This window comes from Danio aesculapii, chromosome 7, assembly GCF_903798145.1.
Source record: "Danio aesculapii chromosome 7, fDanAes4.1, whole genome shotgun sequence".
Lineage (NCBI taxonomy): Eukaryota > Metazoa > Chordata > Actinopteri > Cypriniformes > Danionidae > Danio > Danio aesculapii.
Window position 1 is genome coordinate 1,699,831 of NC_079441.1, and position 16,877 is coordinate 1,716,707.

Sequence of the window (16,877 nt, forward strand, 5' to 3'; positions counted from 1 at the left end):
CAGATATCAACGACTCTGGCTTATTACACACATTTCCATCATCATATCTGACTGCTGCTGTCGTTTACATCTTGCAAATCCACAAAGACAAGTGTAGAAGTCCTGCAGAAGCATCAGAGAGATAATAAGTATATTACTGATGCAGCTCTGCCGTTCTCCTCAGACCTGCACGCTGAACACTTATGATTATGAGACTAGATGTCCATATTTTAAAAAGGTTTTATTTTGCTAAATTCCCTGTGCGATCGTCACTATAAATCAATGTTTTGATGCTGTGAAGGTTAAATGGCACAGTATAAATGCACACGACTGCAGTCTGAGAGATCTGCATTAGACGCACTCTTGAGTCGTCTGTGAAAGCTGAGCTTGTGTTTACTGCAGAACTGGAGATGATTGTTGTGTTATGACTGCAGACGGACTGTAAACACTCTTACGTTCAGCAATATATGGATCCGCTGCTCTGTACACACACACACACACACTCCTGATCATCCCGTTGGCTTTATCTGAGTTTAATTCCTGTGCTAGCGGAGAGTCGAGGCCAGTTTTACAGATGTTTCTGTTGTCTTTGTATCGTCAGCTGCTTCTATCTTGTTTTTGTGCAGGGATTGTGAATTTTGTTGTCATTTTGGAAAATCTCGAGTGTTATCTGCTATTTTTATCACGTTAAATAATAAAATGACAGTAATGCATCTCTTTTACCATCGCACGGGTTGTGTTATTTGGACTTTAATTTAATTTTCATCCGCTTATCCGGGGCCGGGTCACGGGGGCAGCAGTTTCAGGAGACTTCCCTCTCCCCAGACACTTCCTCCAGCTCCTCTGGGCGGATGCTGAGGTGTTCCCAGGTCAGCTGAGAGACATAGTCCCTCCAGCATGTCTTGGGTCTTCCCGGAGGTCTTCTCCCGGTGAGACATGCTTAGAACACTTCTCTAGGTAGGCGTCCGAAACAGATGCCCGAGCCACCTCAGCTGACTTCTCTGGATGTGGAGGAGCAGCGGCTCTACTCCGAGCTCCTCCCGGGTGACAGAGCTCCTCACCCTGTCTATAAAGCTGCACCCTGCGAAGGAAACTCATTTCGGATGCTTGTATCCGAGATCTTGTCCTTTCAGTCATGACCCAAATAATCATTCAGAAATTAATAAACTGGTACATCTAATAGCTAAAGATACTTCAGATTGAAATCTTTTATATTTGTGATTTTTTTTTTTTATATTTTTGCCTTTCTAGCTGCAACCCATCACTGGAAAACACCCATACACTCTCATTCACATACATACTCTATGGACAATTTAGCTTACCCAATTCCCCTATAGCACATCTGTTTGGACTGCGGAGTAAACCCACGCCAACATGGGGAGAACATGCAAACTCCACGCAGAAACACCAACTGACCCAGCCGAGGCTCGAACCAGTGACCTTCTTGATGTGAGGCAACAGTGCTAACCACTGAGCCACCCTAATTGAAAAACTATTATAGCAAATAGAATAAATCACCAGTGACATAATAAAGGCCATTATATCATTTATATTATTTATAGTGACATTATACACTCACCGGCCACTTTATTAGGTACACCTGTCCAACGCAAATCTCTAATCAGCCAATCACATGGCAGCAGCTCAATGCATTTAGGCATGTAGACATGGTCAAGACGATCTGCTGCAGGTCAAAGCGAGCATCAGAATGGGGAAGAAAGGGGATTTAAGTGACTGAATGTGGCATGGTTGTTGCTGCCAGACGGGCTGCTCTGAGTATTTCAGAAACTGCTGATCTACTGGGATTTTCACGCACAACCATCTCTAGGGTTTACAGAGAATAGTCCGACAAAGAGGAAATATCCAGTGAGCGGCAGTTCTGTGGGCGCAAATGCCTTGTTGATGCCAGAGGTCAGAGGAGAATGGCCAGACTGGTTCCAGCTGATAGAAAGGCAACAGTAACTCAAATAAGCACTCGGTACAACCGAGGTCTGCAGAAGAGCATCTCTGAACACACAACACGTCCAACCTTGAGGCGGATGGGCTACAGCAGCAGAAGACCACACCGGGTGTCGCTCCTGTGGTTCTTGACCATGACAATGAGTTCACTGTACTCAAATGGCCTCCACAGTCCCCAGAGCTCAATCCAATAGAGCACCTTTGGGATGTGGTGGAACGGAAGATTGGCATCATGGATGTGCAGCCGACAAAACTGCAGCAACTGTGTGATGCTATCATGTCAATATGGAGCAAAATCTCTGAGGAATATTTCCAGTAGCTTGTTGTATCTGACACCAAGGATTAAGGCAGATCTGAAGGAGAAAGGGGGTCCGACCCGGTACTAGTAAGGTGTACCTAATAAAGTGGCCAGTGAGTGTATATACATTTTTAAAATAATAATATTATATAACTTTTGAAATGCGTTCAGGCTTGTTTTGACTCAATGCATGAAAATTTCTACAAGAACTGCATACAGATCTTTAAGAGACTTAAAATACAAATGATATATTTTATTCTAATCAATTATTATTGTTGTTATTAATATTATTATTATTTAGGTTTCCCAGTACTGGGTTGCAGCTGAAAGGGCATCCGCTGTGTAAAACATATGCTGGTTAAGTTGGCGGTTCATTCCGCTGTGGTGATCCCTGATTAATAAACAAACTAAGTTGAAAAGAAAATGAATTATTATTTAGATATATAACCATTAATAAAGATAAAGCTTCTGATTGGCTGATGAACATTCTTGAAAGGAGTGATGTTATTTCCATGGAAACCCAAGTGTAAACAATAAAATCAGTTGATTCAAATTAAATTCTCAGTTTAAATGAACTAAAAAAAATCAAACTTTCACATTAAGATTCGCTTTACATGTAATATTTAGGAATATTTAAACAATACTCGTTGTTTATATAATATAATTGATTTATAAACGTCTTCAAACAGTCGTGGACGCGCTACGATGACTTAAAGTACACGTTTTGAGTGAGAATAACTTGTACAACAAAAGAAAACCGGTTTACAAATATACACTACGATATAAAGTCCACGGTATGAAGGTTAAAACGAGTAACTTAAGTCTTTAACCAAGTAATTTACCTGTTTACCTCATACTCCTGCTCTTCGTGAGAAACTGATCGCCATGGCGATTGCCTCCGCAGGCCGGGGCTAACGTCTAGATGGGATACAGCTGCGGTAACACATCAATGTAGTATAATTTCTGTGACACTGTAGAAGAATAATTCATACTTCTGTACATTACTGTGATGATTATGTTTAAGGGTTAGGATAGGGTTAGTCATTAATACAATTACATTTAATGGGTAAGACAATAAATAATATGAATAACATGCGGTGTAATTATGTTTTAACAATACTGTGATGGTTGTGTTTATGTTTGGGTTGAGATTAGATGTTAATAAAATAATATTAATCTGTCATTTAATAAATTATTTAAATAATTGTCGTTAATTTGAGGCCGCAGCTGTATCCCTTCTACCAACAACCGCGGCGCGATATCATACGGCGTCACGTCCGTTCGTCTCCAACCCGGAAGTTGCAGCCATGATTAGCGATTTGTTTGTGTTTTGTCGGCGATAATCGCTTTTAATCGGACACAAAAATACGGAAAAGCGGAGAGAATAAAGCGGTGATTCGGCGGAGTATGGAGGTAAGAAGACGCAGATCAATGTGTATGCTAGTGGAGCTCGATAAGCCTGAACACACTCCTGACACACACACTTGTCTCATGTTTACTCGGTGTGTAAATGTGAATATAGATAAAGAAGCTGGATAGAGGATTAATTTAATCTATATATATATATATATAAATACACACCGCGCTGCTTCTTTAAACTTACAAACTCACGTGACACCGATCATATAAACACATAGCGCTGCTGTCATCGGCGCGTTTCTGTCATATTTTATAATTTAAACATATATTTAAATGATTAAACATTTAAACTGCATTAATAACAAAATCTGAGAGACTTCAGGAGTAACTATAGATCAAATGTGGAGCACGGAGCGGCTTTAATCTCTTTAAAGGGCCACGGCGCATACCATTATCAGTTGTAGGGGTGGCCGGTTACTTATTAAAGGCACAGGTCACCATTAAAAAGGAAAACTTTGTCATCATTGTGAATAGTTTTCTTTTAATTTAGGACTTGTATGCGTTTCTTTTTAGTGCTGTTGAAAGCATGATGAAGATACTTCGAAAAATGTACCTAGTAGCTGTTTGTTTTTGTAGTATTTTCCCTGAAAATATTTAATTGTAAGAAAACAAAGCTCGTGCATCATAGAGAATAATATTCTGACCATTTTTATTGTTGATCTGAACATTTGATCTCAAATGGTGTCAGGGTTTAATTCATTTAAGAATTGAAAATGTATCTGATATACTGGAAATATCGATTTAAAACTTAAACTTAATATTTAGACAAAACTTATTATTAAAGACAAAACTTAATATTAATATACAAAACTTAATATTAATATTAATATACAAAACTTAATATTAATATACAAAACTTAATATTAATATTAATATACAAAACTTAATATTAAAGACATAAACTTAATATTTAGAAATTTGTGTAGTTGATTTGAACATTTTACCTCAAATAGTGTCAGAGTTTAATTCATTTTACAGTGCATCACTTGCGGTGGTTGCCAGATTGAAACATGCCATTTACCCACATCACATAAATGTTAACTACTGTATATTTGACAAACAAAACGATTACATTTTTTACAGTAATAGTATTTATTATGACACTGTTTTACACTGTCAATGTGTTAAGGAAAAAAAAGAAATCCACTATTTGTTTTAATTTCAAGCTATTCAGGAGCCATGTGCAGCCACTGACAGGTCAAATCTGCATCTCTTTCTTTCAAGTTGAACGCAAACTTGAATGCCAAAGCAGTTTAGATATGTGTATGTGTGTGTGTGTGTGTATATATATATATATATGTATGTGTGTGTGTGTGTGTATATATATATATATATATATATATATATGTATGTGTGTGTGTGTGTGTGTGTGTGTGTATATATATATATATATGTATGTGTGTGTGTGTGTATATGTGTATATGTCAGTATTATTAGCCCCCCTGTTTATTTCTGTTTAACGGAGAGCAGATTTCTTCAACACATTTCTAATCATAATAGTGTTAATAACTCATCTCTAATAACTGATTTATTTTCTCTTTGTCATGATGACAGTAAATAATATTAGACTAGATATTCTTCAAGACACTTCTATACAGCTTAAAGTGACATTTAAAGGCTTCACTAGGGTAATTAGGGTAACTAGGCAGGTTAGGGTAATTAGGCAAGTTATTATATAATGATGGTTTGTTCTGTAGACTATTGAAAATAATACAGCTTAAAGGGGCTAATAATATTGAGCTTTAAATGGTTTAAAACGATTAAAAACTGCTTTTATTCTAGCTGAAATAAAACAAATAAGACTTTCTCCAGAAGAAAAAATATTATCAGACATACTGTGAACATTTCCTTGCTCTGTTAAAGTGCAAAGTGAAAACAGCATCGCAAACTCACAGTTGACTAAAAAGCAAATGAGCATTGCAATTGTTTCGTAAAGGCAATGCTATAAATATGTTTTGCAAATATATATAGTTTTTTATTGCAGAATATTTTAGTTTTTCTTGCACTGCTTGATTTTTTTTTGTTTGTTTTTAAAATTATTTTTTTGTTTGCAAATTTCATTTTTATTTCTCACAGCTTGATTTTCCCTTTGCAGTTCTTTATTTTTGTTAGCAAAAGGGTTTTTATTTCCTAAAAATACATTTTTAATTTGCTATTTATTTAGTTTTATTTATAATTTTTTTTAGACTTGCATTTATTTATTTATCGCTCAGTACTTTAGTTTTTGTTTGCTAAACTTTTCTTTATTTTGCAAGTATATTTGGCCCTGCATTGACTCCATAGTTGCACCTCTGCTGTTTAATGTAAATTAGTAACAAATAGATAATTAAATAAAATATTTGAGCTGCGTCCCAACTCGCATAATATCCGTACTGAATAGAATTCGAAAACAGCATCAGCATGTCCCAAAATTCGATTGGAACTACAAATGCGGGTAAAAAGTGTAAACAAACTACAAACATGGCGGACGCGCGAGGACAGTCGTCAAGAGAGGCTTTGGTAAAATTGTTGAATGACTGTTAATTAATATATAGCCAACTGATAAACATTGAAATCACATGTTCCGTATTATATTTAATCTACAACAACAATGTAAACTTCTATAAATACGTGTTTGGACCATAGACTGTAAAATATGGACATTACCAAAGTCTCTTAAAGTGTATTCTATAGTCTTTGACATTACCTTCTGAATGCAGAATTATCCCAACACCTGAGGAGATTTCTCTGCATGAAAGACTCGCGAATGACAGATTAACACACAGATGAATCTACTAAAATGTAATGAATTAAATATGAAAGAAATGTGGATGGCGTGTGGAGATGATTGACAGGACAGCAACATACAAGTCCGTTAATGAGTAAGTAGTTTGTCCCAAAGCTTGCACACTCTTCTGTCATAAAAGTATTTACTTTTGCTTCACCAAAATGTACATACTTTTAGGACGTAGTGTTATTCTGTGGTTATAGACCCCCTGAAGTCTGGCATCGGGTTTTCCAGCTCGATTGCTCCTGTCTGGAGTGCACTGCTGAGATCAGCTGTAAACGGCGAGCGCGTCAGCTGTGAACGCGTGTGATTATTATCACTATTATATACTGTTTTAGTTTTGTACATCATTATATTCGCGTGTTTTCAAACATTCATGCTCACGTGTTGTTGTGTTGGCTCGTGTATGAAGGACTGCGCGCGCGTGTTGCCCTGTCATTGACTTGAGTGCGGACTCTGCTCCGGATCCTCAGACTCTGGTTGACTCTGCTGTACTGTGAGTCCTGTGAGGATCAGGATCTGCGTTATTCTGCTGTTCTCAGTGTTTTTACGGCTGGTGTTTTACTGTGTTTGTGCCCGTCAGGCCTGAAGTCCGCTGAGATGGTCGAACGCGCGTGCCCGTCTCGGCCTTCGTGACGTCACGCCGCACGTTTTCCGTCTGCTGTCCGTCATAATCGCGAGTTCTCGGTGTTTTCTGCTCTCTGACAGCTCGATATGGACCTGAATTTTTACTCTGATCTGTCTGACGGAACCGGGCAGCCCGGTGAACCGGAGTTTCTGGATCCTCAAGCGTTTAACGGATTTGACGCCGTTCAGAAGGTGAAAATCCCCCGTGACAGCGCTTTATTTCCCCTGTCAGATGCACATGACACGGGCTCCTTCATCTGTTTACTGTCGACAGAGTAGTTCACAGGTTTAAATAGCTGTATTAGTGTATATTAGGTATTAAATTATACAATTCTGATTGTATATTCACGATGCTGATTTATTTATATTTACATTTATTGTTATGTATGTGTATATTGTTTTCTGAATTCATTTTACGAGCAGTTTTGTCTATGAAAGATTATTATTCACTTAAATGCTTCAGTTCTTTGTTATTTTTAATGTTAAATCTGCGTCTTTTTTATTTACATTGTCTACAAGACACCTTTACACATCCTGGACATCACATGATAGCCTATTACTGTTATTACTCGTTCATAAATCGACATTAAACACAATTATTCTGAATTAGATCTATATCATACTCTCACTTGACTGATTAATTTGAGGCGTTCTTCAGCAATACTGACTGATTCTGTGTTTGTGTTTCAGTTCCCGGGAGCCAATGACAGCTACCTGTCAATCAGCGGAGAGGGTCATCACTTCCTGTCTTCCTCAGAGGTGTGGCTCTCATACAAACACATAGGCATGCTTACAAACACACTCACAGAAACTCACAAGTACAAACACACACACTTACTTAGACACTCAAACATATGCATATACAGACACAGACAAAAACAGACACGATAACAAACACTCACACAAACACACAAGTACACACATGCTCACACACACAGATATGGTCACACACACTCACACGCATTCTTACTGAGACTCACTCACTCACTCACTCACTCACTCACTCACTCACACGTACAGCTTTAGCTTTTGTTTGCTGAGTTAACCTCTGGTGTGTCTGCAGACGTTTCACACTCCGAGTCTGGGCGATGAGGAGTTCGAGATCCCGCCAATCTCCCTGGACCCGGACTCTGCCCTGAGTGTCTCGGATGTGGTTTCTCATTTTGGGGATCTGGCGGACGGCGGCTCATCTTCTGGGGTGTCTGCAGATGCTGTGGTCGGAGGAAACGACCCATCCTTCGCCTCCACCTTCATCAGCGCTCCGTCACAAACCCTGCAGCACCTCAGCCTGATGGGCCAGCAGACTGGCGGCCCTCTGCTCACCTCCACACTGGTGACCGCACACTCAGTTACTATGCTGAAAATTACTGAACTACAAAATACCATTACTAATGGCTCCACTGCTAATAATATTGACATTAAATCCATTTATTTGCTTTTTATGCTTTATTACAAATTAAGCCACAATTCATTTACCGTCATCTCAGTTACCGCCATCTCAGTTACCGCCATCTCAGTTACCGTCATCTCAGTTACCGCCATCTCAGTTACCGCCATCTCAGTTACCGCCATCTCAGTTACCGCCATCTCAGTTACCGTCTACTCTGTTATGTCTACTCTGTTATCGTCATCTCAGTTACCGCCATCTCTGTTACCGTCTACTCTGTTACTGTCATCTCAGTTACCATCATCTCAGTTACGTCTACTCTGTTACCGCCATCTCCGTTACCGCCATCTCCGTTACCGTCATCTCAGTTACCATCATCTCAGTTACGTCTACTCTGTTACCGCCATCTCAGTTACCGCCATCTCAGTTACCGTCTACTCTTGTTACCGTCATCTCAGTTACCGTCATCTCAGTTACCGTCTACTCAGTTACGTCATTTCAGTTACCGTCTACTCTGTTACCGTCATCTCAGTTACCGTCATCTCAGTTACCGTCATCTCAGTTACCGCCATCTCAGTTACCGCCATCTCAGTTACCGCCATCTCAGTTACCGTCTACTCAGTTACCGTCTACTCAGTTACCGTCTACTCAGTTACCGTCTACTCAGTTACCGTCTACTCAGTTACCGTCATCTCAGTTACCGTCATCTCAGTTACCGTCATCTCAGTTACCGTCATCTCAGTTACCGTCTACTCTGTTACTGTCATCTCAGTTACCATCATCTCAGTTACGTCTACTCTGTTATCGTCATCTCCGTTACCGCCATCTCCGTTACCGTCATCTCAGTTACCATCATCTCAGTTACGTCTACTCTGGTACCGCCATCTCAGTTACCGCCATCTCAGTTACCGTCTACTCTGTTACCGTCATCTCAGTTACCGTCTACTCTGTTACCGTCATCTCAGTTACCGTCATCTCAGTTACCGTCTACTCTGTTACCGTCATCTCAGTTACCGTCATCTCAGTTACCGTCATCTCAGTTACCGTCTACTCAGTTACGTCATTTCAGTTACCGTCTACTCTGTTACCGTCATCTCAGTTACCGTCATCTCAGTTACCGCCATCTCAGTTACCGCCATCTCAGTTACCGCCATCTCAGTTACCGCCATCTCAGTTACCGTCTACTCAGTTACCGTCTACTCAGTTACCGTCATCTCAGTTACCGTCAACTCTGTTATGTCTACTCTGTTATCGTCATCTCAGTTACCGTCAACTCTGTTATGTCTACTCTGTTATCGTCATCTCAGTTACCGCCATCTCTGTTACCGTCTACTCTGTTACTGTCATCTCAGTTACCATCATCTCAGTTACGTCTACTCTGTTATCGTCATCTCAGTTACCGCCATCTCTGTTACCGTCATCTCAGTTACCATCATCTCAGTTACGTCTACTCTGTTACCGCCATCTCAGTTACCGCCATCTCAGTTACCGCCATCTCAGTTACCGTCTACTCTGTTACCGTCATCTCAGTTACCGTCTACTCTGTTACCGTCATCTCAGTTACCGTCATCTCAGTTACCGTCTACTCAGTTACGTCATTTCAGTTACCGTCTACTCTGTTACGTCTACTCTGTTACCATCATCTCTGTTACCGCCATCTCTGTTACCGCCATCTCTGTTACCGCCATCTCTGTTACCGCCATCTCAGTTACCGCCATCTCAGTTACCGCCATCTCAGTTACCGCTATCTCAGTTACATCTACTCTGTTATCGTCATCTCAGTTATCGTCATCTCAGTTACCGCCATCTCAGTTACCGCCATCTCAGTTACCGTCAACTCTGTTACCGTCAACTCTGTTACCGTCAACTCTGTTACCGTCAACTCTGTTACCGTCAACTCTGTTACCGTCAACTCAGGTACCGCCATCTCTGTTACCGTATACTCTGTTACCGTCGTCTCAGTTACCGTCGTCTCAGTTACCATCGTCTCTGTTACCGCCGTCTCTGTTACCGCCGTCTCTGTTACCGCCGTCTCTGTTACCGCCGTCTCTGTTACCGCCGTCTCTGTTACCGTCTACTCTGTTACCGTCTACTCAGTTACCGTCATCTCTGTTACCGCCTTCTCTGTTACCGTCTACTCAGTTACCGTCATCTCTGTTATGGCCAACTCAGTTACCGCCTTCTCTGTTTCCGTCAACTCTGTCCCTGGTTTAAAAAGTTTAACAATAAGTTAAAGCATGATTTAAGTTTTACTAATTAGTATTCCTGGTTGCAGGACCTCGGCCACCCGATTGGTTCTCAGTTCAGCAGCTCCTCTCCAATGACCATCGACGTCCCACTTAGCGACATGAACCACAGCCTCCTTGGACACAATCAGCTAACCACCATCGACCAATCAGAGCTCAGCGCACAGCTCGGCCTCAATCTGGGGGGTGGAGCCATCCTGCCCCATCCACAGTCACCCGACCAATCAATATCAGCCACCGGCTCGCCGTCTGATTCCCTACAGGACGACGACATGGATGACTTCAGACGGGTGCGCTTTTATTGAAACTATGATTGAGCAAAAACGTTAGTATTTAAGAGCATGTCGAACTGGAACAATTAGCAGAAATCTTACAAAGTTAACATGTTCGCACAATCACAAATATTACAGAATGTTCATAAATATTAATTTAATTGATATAGTTTGACCACCATTTTAAACAATCTTACGAAATGATTCTGCAGATATAATATATTCTTGAGTAATGAATCTGATCTGTGTGACGTCTGTGTCTCTCTCTCTCTCTCTCTTTCTCTCTCTCTCTCTCTCTGTCTCTGTGTGTCAGTAGAGTGTGCTGGTAGACTCTCCAGTCTCTCTCTCAGTGTCGTCTGCAGTTCTCTCTCTCTCTCCATCTCTGCCGGATCAGCCAGTTTTCCCAGCATGCTCTGCTGCTCCTGTCCGCAAACCTGCAGGGGGGAAAAAGGGCCGGAAGAAGAAGGACCCGAACGAGCCGCAGAAGCCTGTCTCCGCGTACGCGCTCTTCTTCCGGGACACACAGGCCGCCATCAAAGGCCAGAACCCCAACGCCAGCTTCGGGGAGGTGTCCAAGATCGTGGCCTCCATGTGGGACAGTCTGGGAGAGGAGCAGAAGCAGGTGACCAATGCACACTAGGGGTTGAACCACTTTAGATTTTTGGAAGTCGACTTTTATGTTATCAAAGTCGAGTGGACGTTGACTAGTCACTGGTGACGTCATCAATAAAACACAAGACGCAAATGTTTTGCAAGATCCCACAGTTTGCGTTTTATTTGCAGGACGTATATACTCATGCTGTTTAATAGCTCATAACACATTGCAAAAACAGTGCGCCATTTTAGTGCGGAACACTAAATTTCGGCAATAATGCAACATTAGCACCCAGGCTAAATAAATGCAGTCAACACATTTAACACTGCACGCTCTGGTAAGAATGTAACAATAATTAATGTAACAGAAGTAATGCATACATCCTCAGCGCACAGATTCATGTGAAGTTAATCACAACATAACACATGACAGACAAAGGCTATAACGTTAAGCCTTATTACACTCTCAGAGGCTTGCTCAGACGCATATTTAACCGTTATGTTGGTGCGCGCTACAAAGCTGCTCAAAATCCTGCTCAAGTCGGGCGTTTTTCGCAGATACTGGCTCATCTTGGTTATGAGACGTCTCCTCGCTGCACATCTTCACGGCGTCCACCAGGGATGATGTTTACACACGCTGTGAAGTTTGTCACACGTCCGCGGCTGCGCACTTCACGGTTTCTGCACGCTTCACGGTTCATTCACAAAATATGTCCGGGTCTACGCTTCACAAAGGGCAACAGCCAATAACATTACTTTTCCAGGGTTGTCTAAATGTGATTGGCTAGCATCTGCTCTATGGTATTTGCATGGAGCGATCAAACTGGCATCGGTTTGACTGATTTAAAGTTCGCTCAAAGTTCATGTGAATCTTTGATGCTTACATAAGAAAAATACCATTTTAAAAATGACTGAATAATCAGAGGGAGGTTTCATTCAGTGAACCACCTTAGTGTGTAAAGCTGCATGTAGTTCAGTCATTCATTCATTCATTTTCTTTTCGGCGTAGTCCCTTTATTAATCAGGGGTCGCCACAGCAGAATGAACTACCAACTTATCCAGCAAATGTTTTACGCAGTGGATGCCCTTCCAGCTGCAACCCATCACTGGAAAACATCCACACACACACACTCATTCACACACACACACACACACACACACTGAGGACAGTTTAGCTTACCCAATTCACCTGTACCGCATGTCTTTGGAGCAAATGTGGAGGAAACCCATGCAAACAAGGGGCAAACAAGAGCATGCAAACTCCACACAGAAACGCCAACTGATCCAGCTGAGGCTTGAACCAGCAACCTTCTTGCTGTGAGGCGACAGCACTACCTACTGCGCCACCGCGTCGTTGTCATGTAGTTCAGGATCAAAAAACACGTGATCTGCGCAGCACGAATAACCGACATCAATCAAAAAGCATCACAGCAGAGCATTAAAGTCGAATAGATGTTTTTATTCCTCTACACCGACTGCGACTTGCTAAAGTCACTGTTTGATTAGATTTGAATAGATTACACGAGCTGGATTCACTGGTTAGCTAAATATGTATTGTTATAGTTTACATATATTGTATTCAATGCGGAAGTGCGCACGTTTTTGCGATTGTTTTAGAACTTCAGATTCAGTTGCCTGTGGTAGAAATGACTAGGAATAATAAACAGCAAAACACTTATTATAATATAATACGAAAATATCAGTTATCAACACCAAGCAGCAAAACGAGCTGTTTTTAACGTTTAAAAATGAATGGAAGTGAATGAGACCGGAAGTTTCGAGCCAAAATGATTCAAATGGCTGCACCCGCACTTACGCGGTGAATAAGGTTTACAGTAATTAAGTAACAATAATACAGTAACATAGTTTACAATAATTAGTGCTAGTTTCGGCGTTCTTTCGAAAATGATGAGGAAAATAGTTAGCATTGTTTTTATTACACTACACAGATTGTGATCGCTAAATTCACTGTTTGGTCAGATGGATTACACGAGCTGGATTCACTGGTCAGATAAATATGTATTGTTATCGTCCTCTGTGTGAATGGCTCTTTAATGTGTGCTGATGATAACAGTGAATAAAACTAATCTCATGAGTTTAAAACATTTACTGAACATTACAGATGCAGTTTTACTCAAACACACAACTATAATATCATAAACATATACAAAAGCAAGGCTATCAAATTGAGGTATAAAAATAAAAGCATCTCAAATATCCTGTGCAAGTTTCAACCTTCTTTAGAAATGATGTGAACAATAATTAGCGTTGTTTTTATTTCCCTACACCGACTGTGATCACTAAAATTCACTGTTTGATTAGACTTGAATAGATTACACGAGCTGGATTCACTGGTCAGATAAATATGTATTGTTATCGTCCTCTGTGTGAATGGCTCTATAGTGTGTGCTGATGATAACAGTGAATAAAGCTAATCTCATGAGTTTAAAACATTTACTGAACATTTCAGATGCAGTTTTACTCAAACACACAGCTATATTATCATATATAAAAGTGATTAAATGAATACCTGAAGATGGACTGAGATGTGATGTCTCCTCAGGTGTATAAGAGGAAGGCAGAAGCAGCCAAGACGGAGTATCTGAAGGCCATGGCTGCGTATAAAGCTGAGCAACTCTCACAGGTGCAGTACACACTCACTGCATTTCATCCCACTATATTAAGGGAATCATAATCATAGATAATATTCTGTATCCTGAATATTAAAGGAAAGAGCAGGAATATCACAGAATCATTCTGACTCCAGCTGTATATATCATCGTATTGCACAGCTCTAGAAGTGACGGTTGTTCACTGTTGTTTTGTTTTCCCTCAGCCGACTATTGAAGTGTTGGATGCTCCTCCGTCTCCTCCACCAGCTCCTCCACCAGCTGCTCCTCCTCCAACCCCGCAGCATCGCTCCTCCCGCATCCCGGTGCACGCTCCCAACAATAACACCATCACCAACATCTGCACCTCCAACATCATCCTGGACGTCCCGCAGGTGACCACTGCTCAATCACCCACCAATCATCAGAATCTTCGTCATGTTAATATCAGTGATTTTTCTGTTTTACTGATGCGGAAACTAAATATAGATCTGTTTGAAATGATAAAAACTGTGACAAAAATGTAAGTGGTTGCTATTAGGGATGCACCGATCCCGATACTTGGATCGAATATCGGTTCAATACCGCATATTTTTGCTGGATTGGGTATCGGCCAGCTGGTACTGATCCAAATGCAATCTTGCGCATGCGCTATATTCTGTCTTTATAAGCCAACTAAGCCATAATGGTAGCCTATTATAAGGCACTAGAACATTGTCATGTAGGCCTACTATATCTCAAATGTTCTGAAGCCATTTTACAGTCCAATGTGGAGCACAGATAAATATTCATGTGGTTAAATTCATGTTCACTTCAGCGCTTCCCGCCGCTGCGCCTGTCAATCATTCTCCAGTCATTCACAATTCAATCTGTGTGCCGCATTCATGACTACTCAAATCTTTCTCCAAGACTATTTGTTCCTGTTAGTTTAAGTAAACAGTGGAGAAAGTTCTGATTAAATGGGTTCATCTTGACCTGCAGCAGGAGTTCATTGCGCAGATACTAGAGAGCTGCACGCTGTGTGTTTGTGACATATCAAGCACTTCATTCATGCACCGGCTGCACAGACGCGATGTGCATCCGTAAAATTATTCCCTCAATGAGTTTCTGTTCTCTCATCCTTCAGAGTTTATTCTTCCAAGGGGAATACATTCAGTGCTGCGAATAGTTTGTAAAGCCTGGCTCATTGTGGTCAGAGCAGTTGATTAAATTAATAAAAGTGAAACTGACTGCGCAATATGGATAGTCATAAAGAGAAAATGATTCAGCCTAATATAGGCGACTCTGAAACTGAATATTTCACTGTCATTTTATTTATATTAATATTTTATTTAACAGAGCTGTTTGTCTTGTGGAGCTGAAGTATATAAGCAGACCTTGTGTTGAACATCACCTCAAATCTTCTTGTTTATTTTGTGGATGACTGACCAACAAAAATACATTAAAATGAAGATATCAAGCGAAATTCATTGGGAAAAGATCATTTATTCGACAAAAAGAAATGATTTTTCAGACTGAAATAGACGAGCGATGAACTACTGTGCAGGTGGATGATTTCATTTGCTCCATGGGAAATAAGGGTTTAATTAATGCTTCATTGTAATTGTATCACAATCCTGTCACATATTGGCTACATGTTTAATATAATTCATTATTGTAAAGATTATCTCCTGAGGATCTGATTTTTCTCTGTGCTGATGTGCTTTCAGTTTCTCCGTCTCACTCGCGGCGAGCTTAGACAAGGGAATGTTTATGAAGCCTCAGACGGTTTAGTTTAGTCTGCGTCAAACCTGCAGGAAAACATCAGGCTTTGCTAAAAGTCTGGTTATTTTACCAATGATTGGGGTTAATAGTGGTAGCCTAGTACAGATTTCAGAGAAAACTCATAATATTAAAAAAGAAAACATAAGCTAGACAATGCCTTAACGAATGCTCAAATAATGGAGTCTAATTACCAGCATCATGTTTTTAGTTAGATTGTGCCGTCTGTCATGTACGCCACAGCAGCAACACACACACACTCAGGCCCCGTTTACACTAATACGTCAAACCAATCCTCGTCCACACTGATGTTTCATCTAGCATTTCTGAAAAGATCTCCCTCTATACCGCTGAAGACACACATCACGTGACCACACACAGCTCCAGGCAGTCAGCGGGTGCTTTTAGCACAAAACCACGTCAGACATTTTATCAAGGATGTACCGCTGGATGGCGTCTCACTATAGTTGTTAAAGGTGATATTTTTATTTAATCTTTAATCTAACGACTCTTCGGTCTTTTAAATCTATCAGGTAAGGTGTCACAGCGTCAGTACACTGCTTCAGTCTTTCGCTTTCACGCCTGTACTTGGTCATTTTAGCTAAACCTCAGATACTGTTGGTTGGTTCCTGTTGGTTGTTCACCTTTTTACCAACCTAGTTTATGGACGCCATTATACCGACACAGATCACTCTGCCTATTCATGCCAGAGTCCTACAGGAAAAGTGATTGACAGGTGGTCATTTGTGTGTATCTTATCTTTATTTATTTATGATTTGGTTATGGGTAAACCTAATACCATGTGGGTCAGGTAGTTTAAAAGGTAGACTACAAATAAATAATTCATTATGAATTTAAATATAAATAATTAATTCACCGCCGACTACGACGACGATGCCACCGTCCATCGCGATGCTTCACATTAGACATGGCACGATGCCAAATTAGTCAACATCGCC

The 16,877-nt window shown here is 40.6% G+C and overlaps 1 protein-coding gene across 2 annotated transcripts in view; it reads left to right on the plus strand.

Moving 5' to 3' along the window:
* Positions 1-3,517: 3,517 nt before the first annotated feature.
* Positions 3,518-16,877, plus strand: part of tox4b (TOX high mobility group box family member 4 b) — a 16,366-nt gene continuing 3,006 nt past the window's right edge. The window contains exons 1-8 of one of the 2 annotated variants that reach the window (XM_056460861.1): positions 6,743-6,918; positions 7,006-7,241; positions 7,740-7,808; positions 8,113-8,382; positions 10,712-10,972; positions 11,271-11,576; positions 14,112-14,192; positions 14,385-14,552. In XM_056460861.1, coding sequence (XP_056316836.1) covers positions 7,137-7,241; positions 7,740-7,808; positions 8,113-8,382; positions 10,712-10,972; positions 11,271-11,576; positions 14,112-14,192; positions 14,385-14,552 — 1,260 coding nt within the window. In that variant the 5' untranslated portion in view covers positions 6,743-6,918; positions 7,006-7,136. Of the gene's footprint in view, positions 3,650-6,742; positions 6,919-7,005; positions 7,242-7,739; positions 7,809-8,112; positions 8,383-10,711; positions 10,973-11,270; positions 11,577-14,111; positions 14,193-14,384; positions 14,553-16,877 lie in introns of those variants that run through there. The other variant, XM_056460862.1, reaches the window with a different exon arrangement.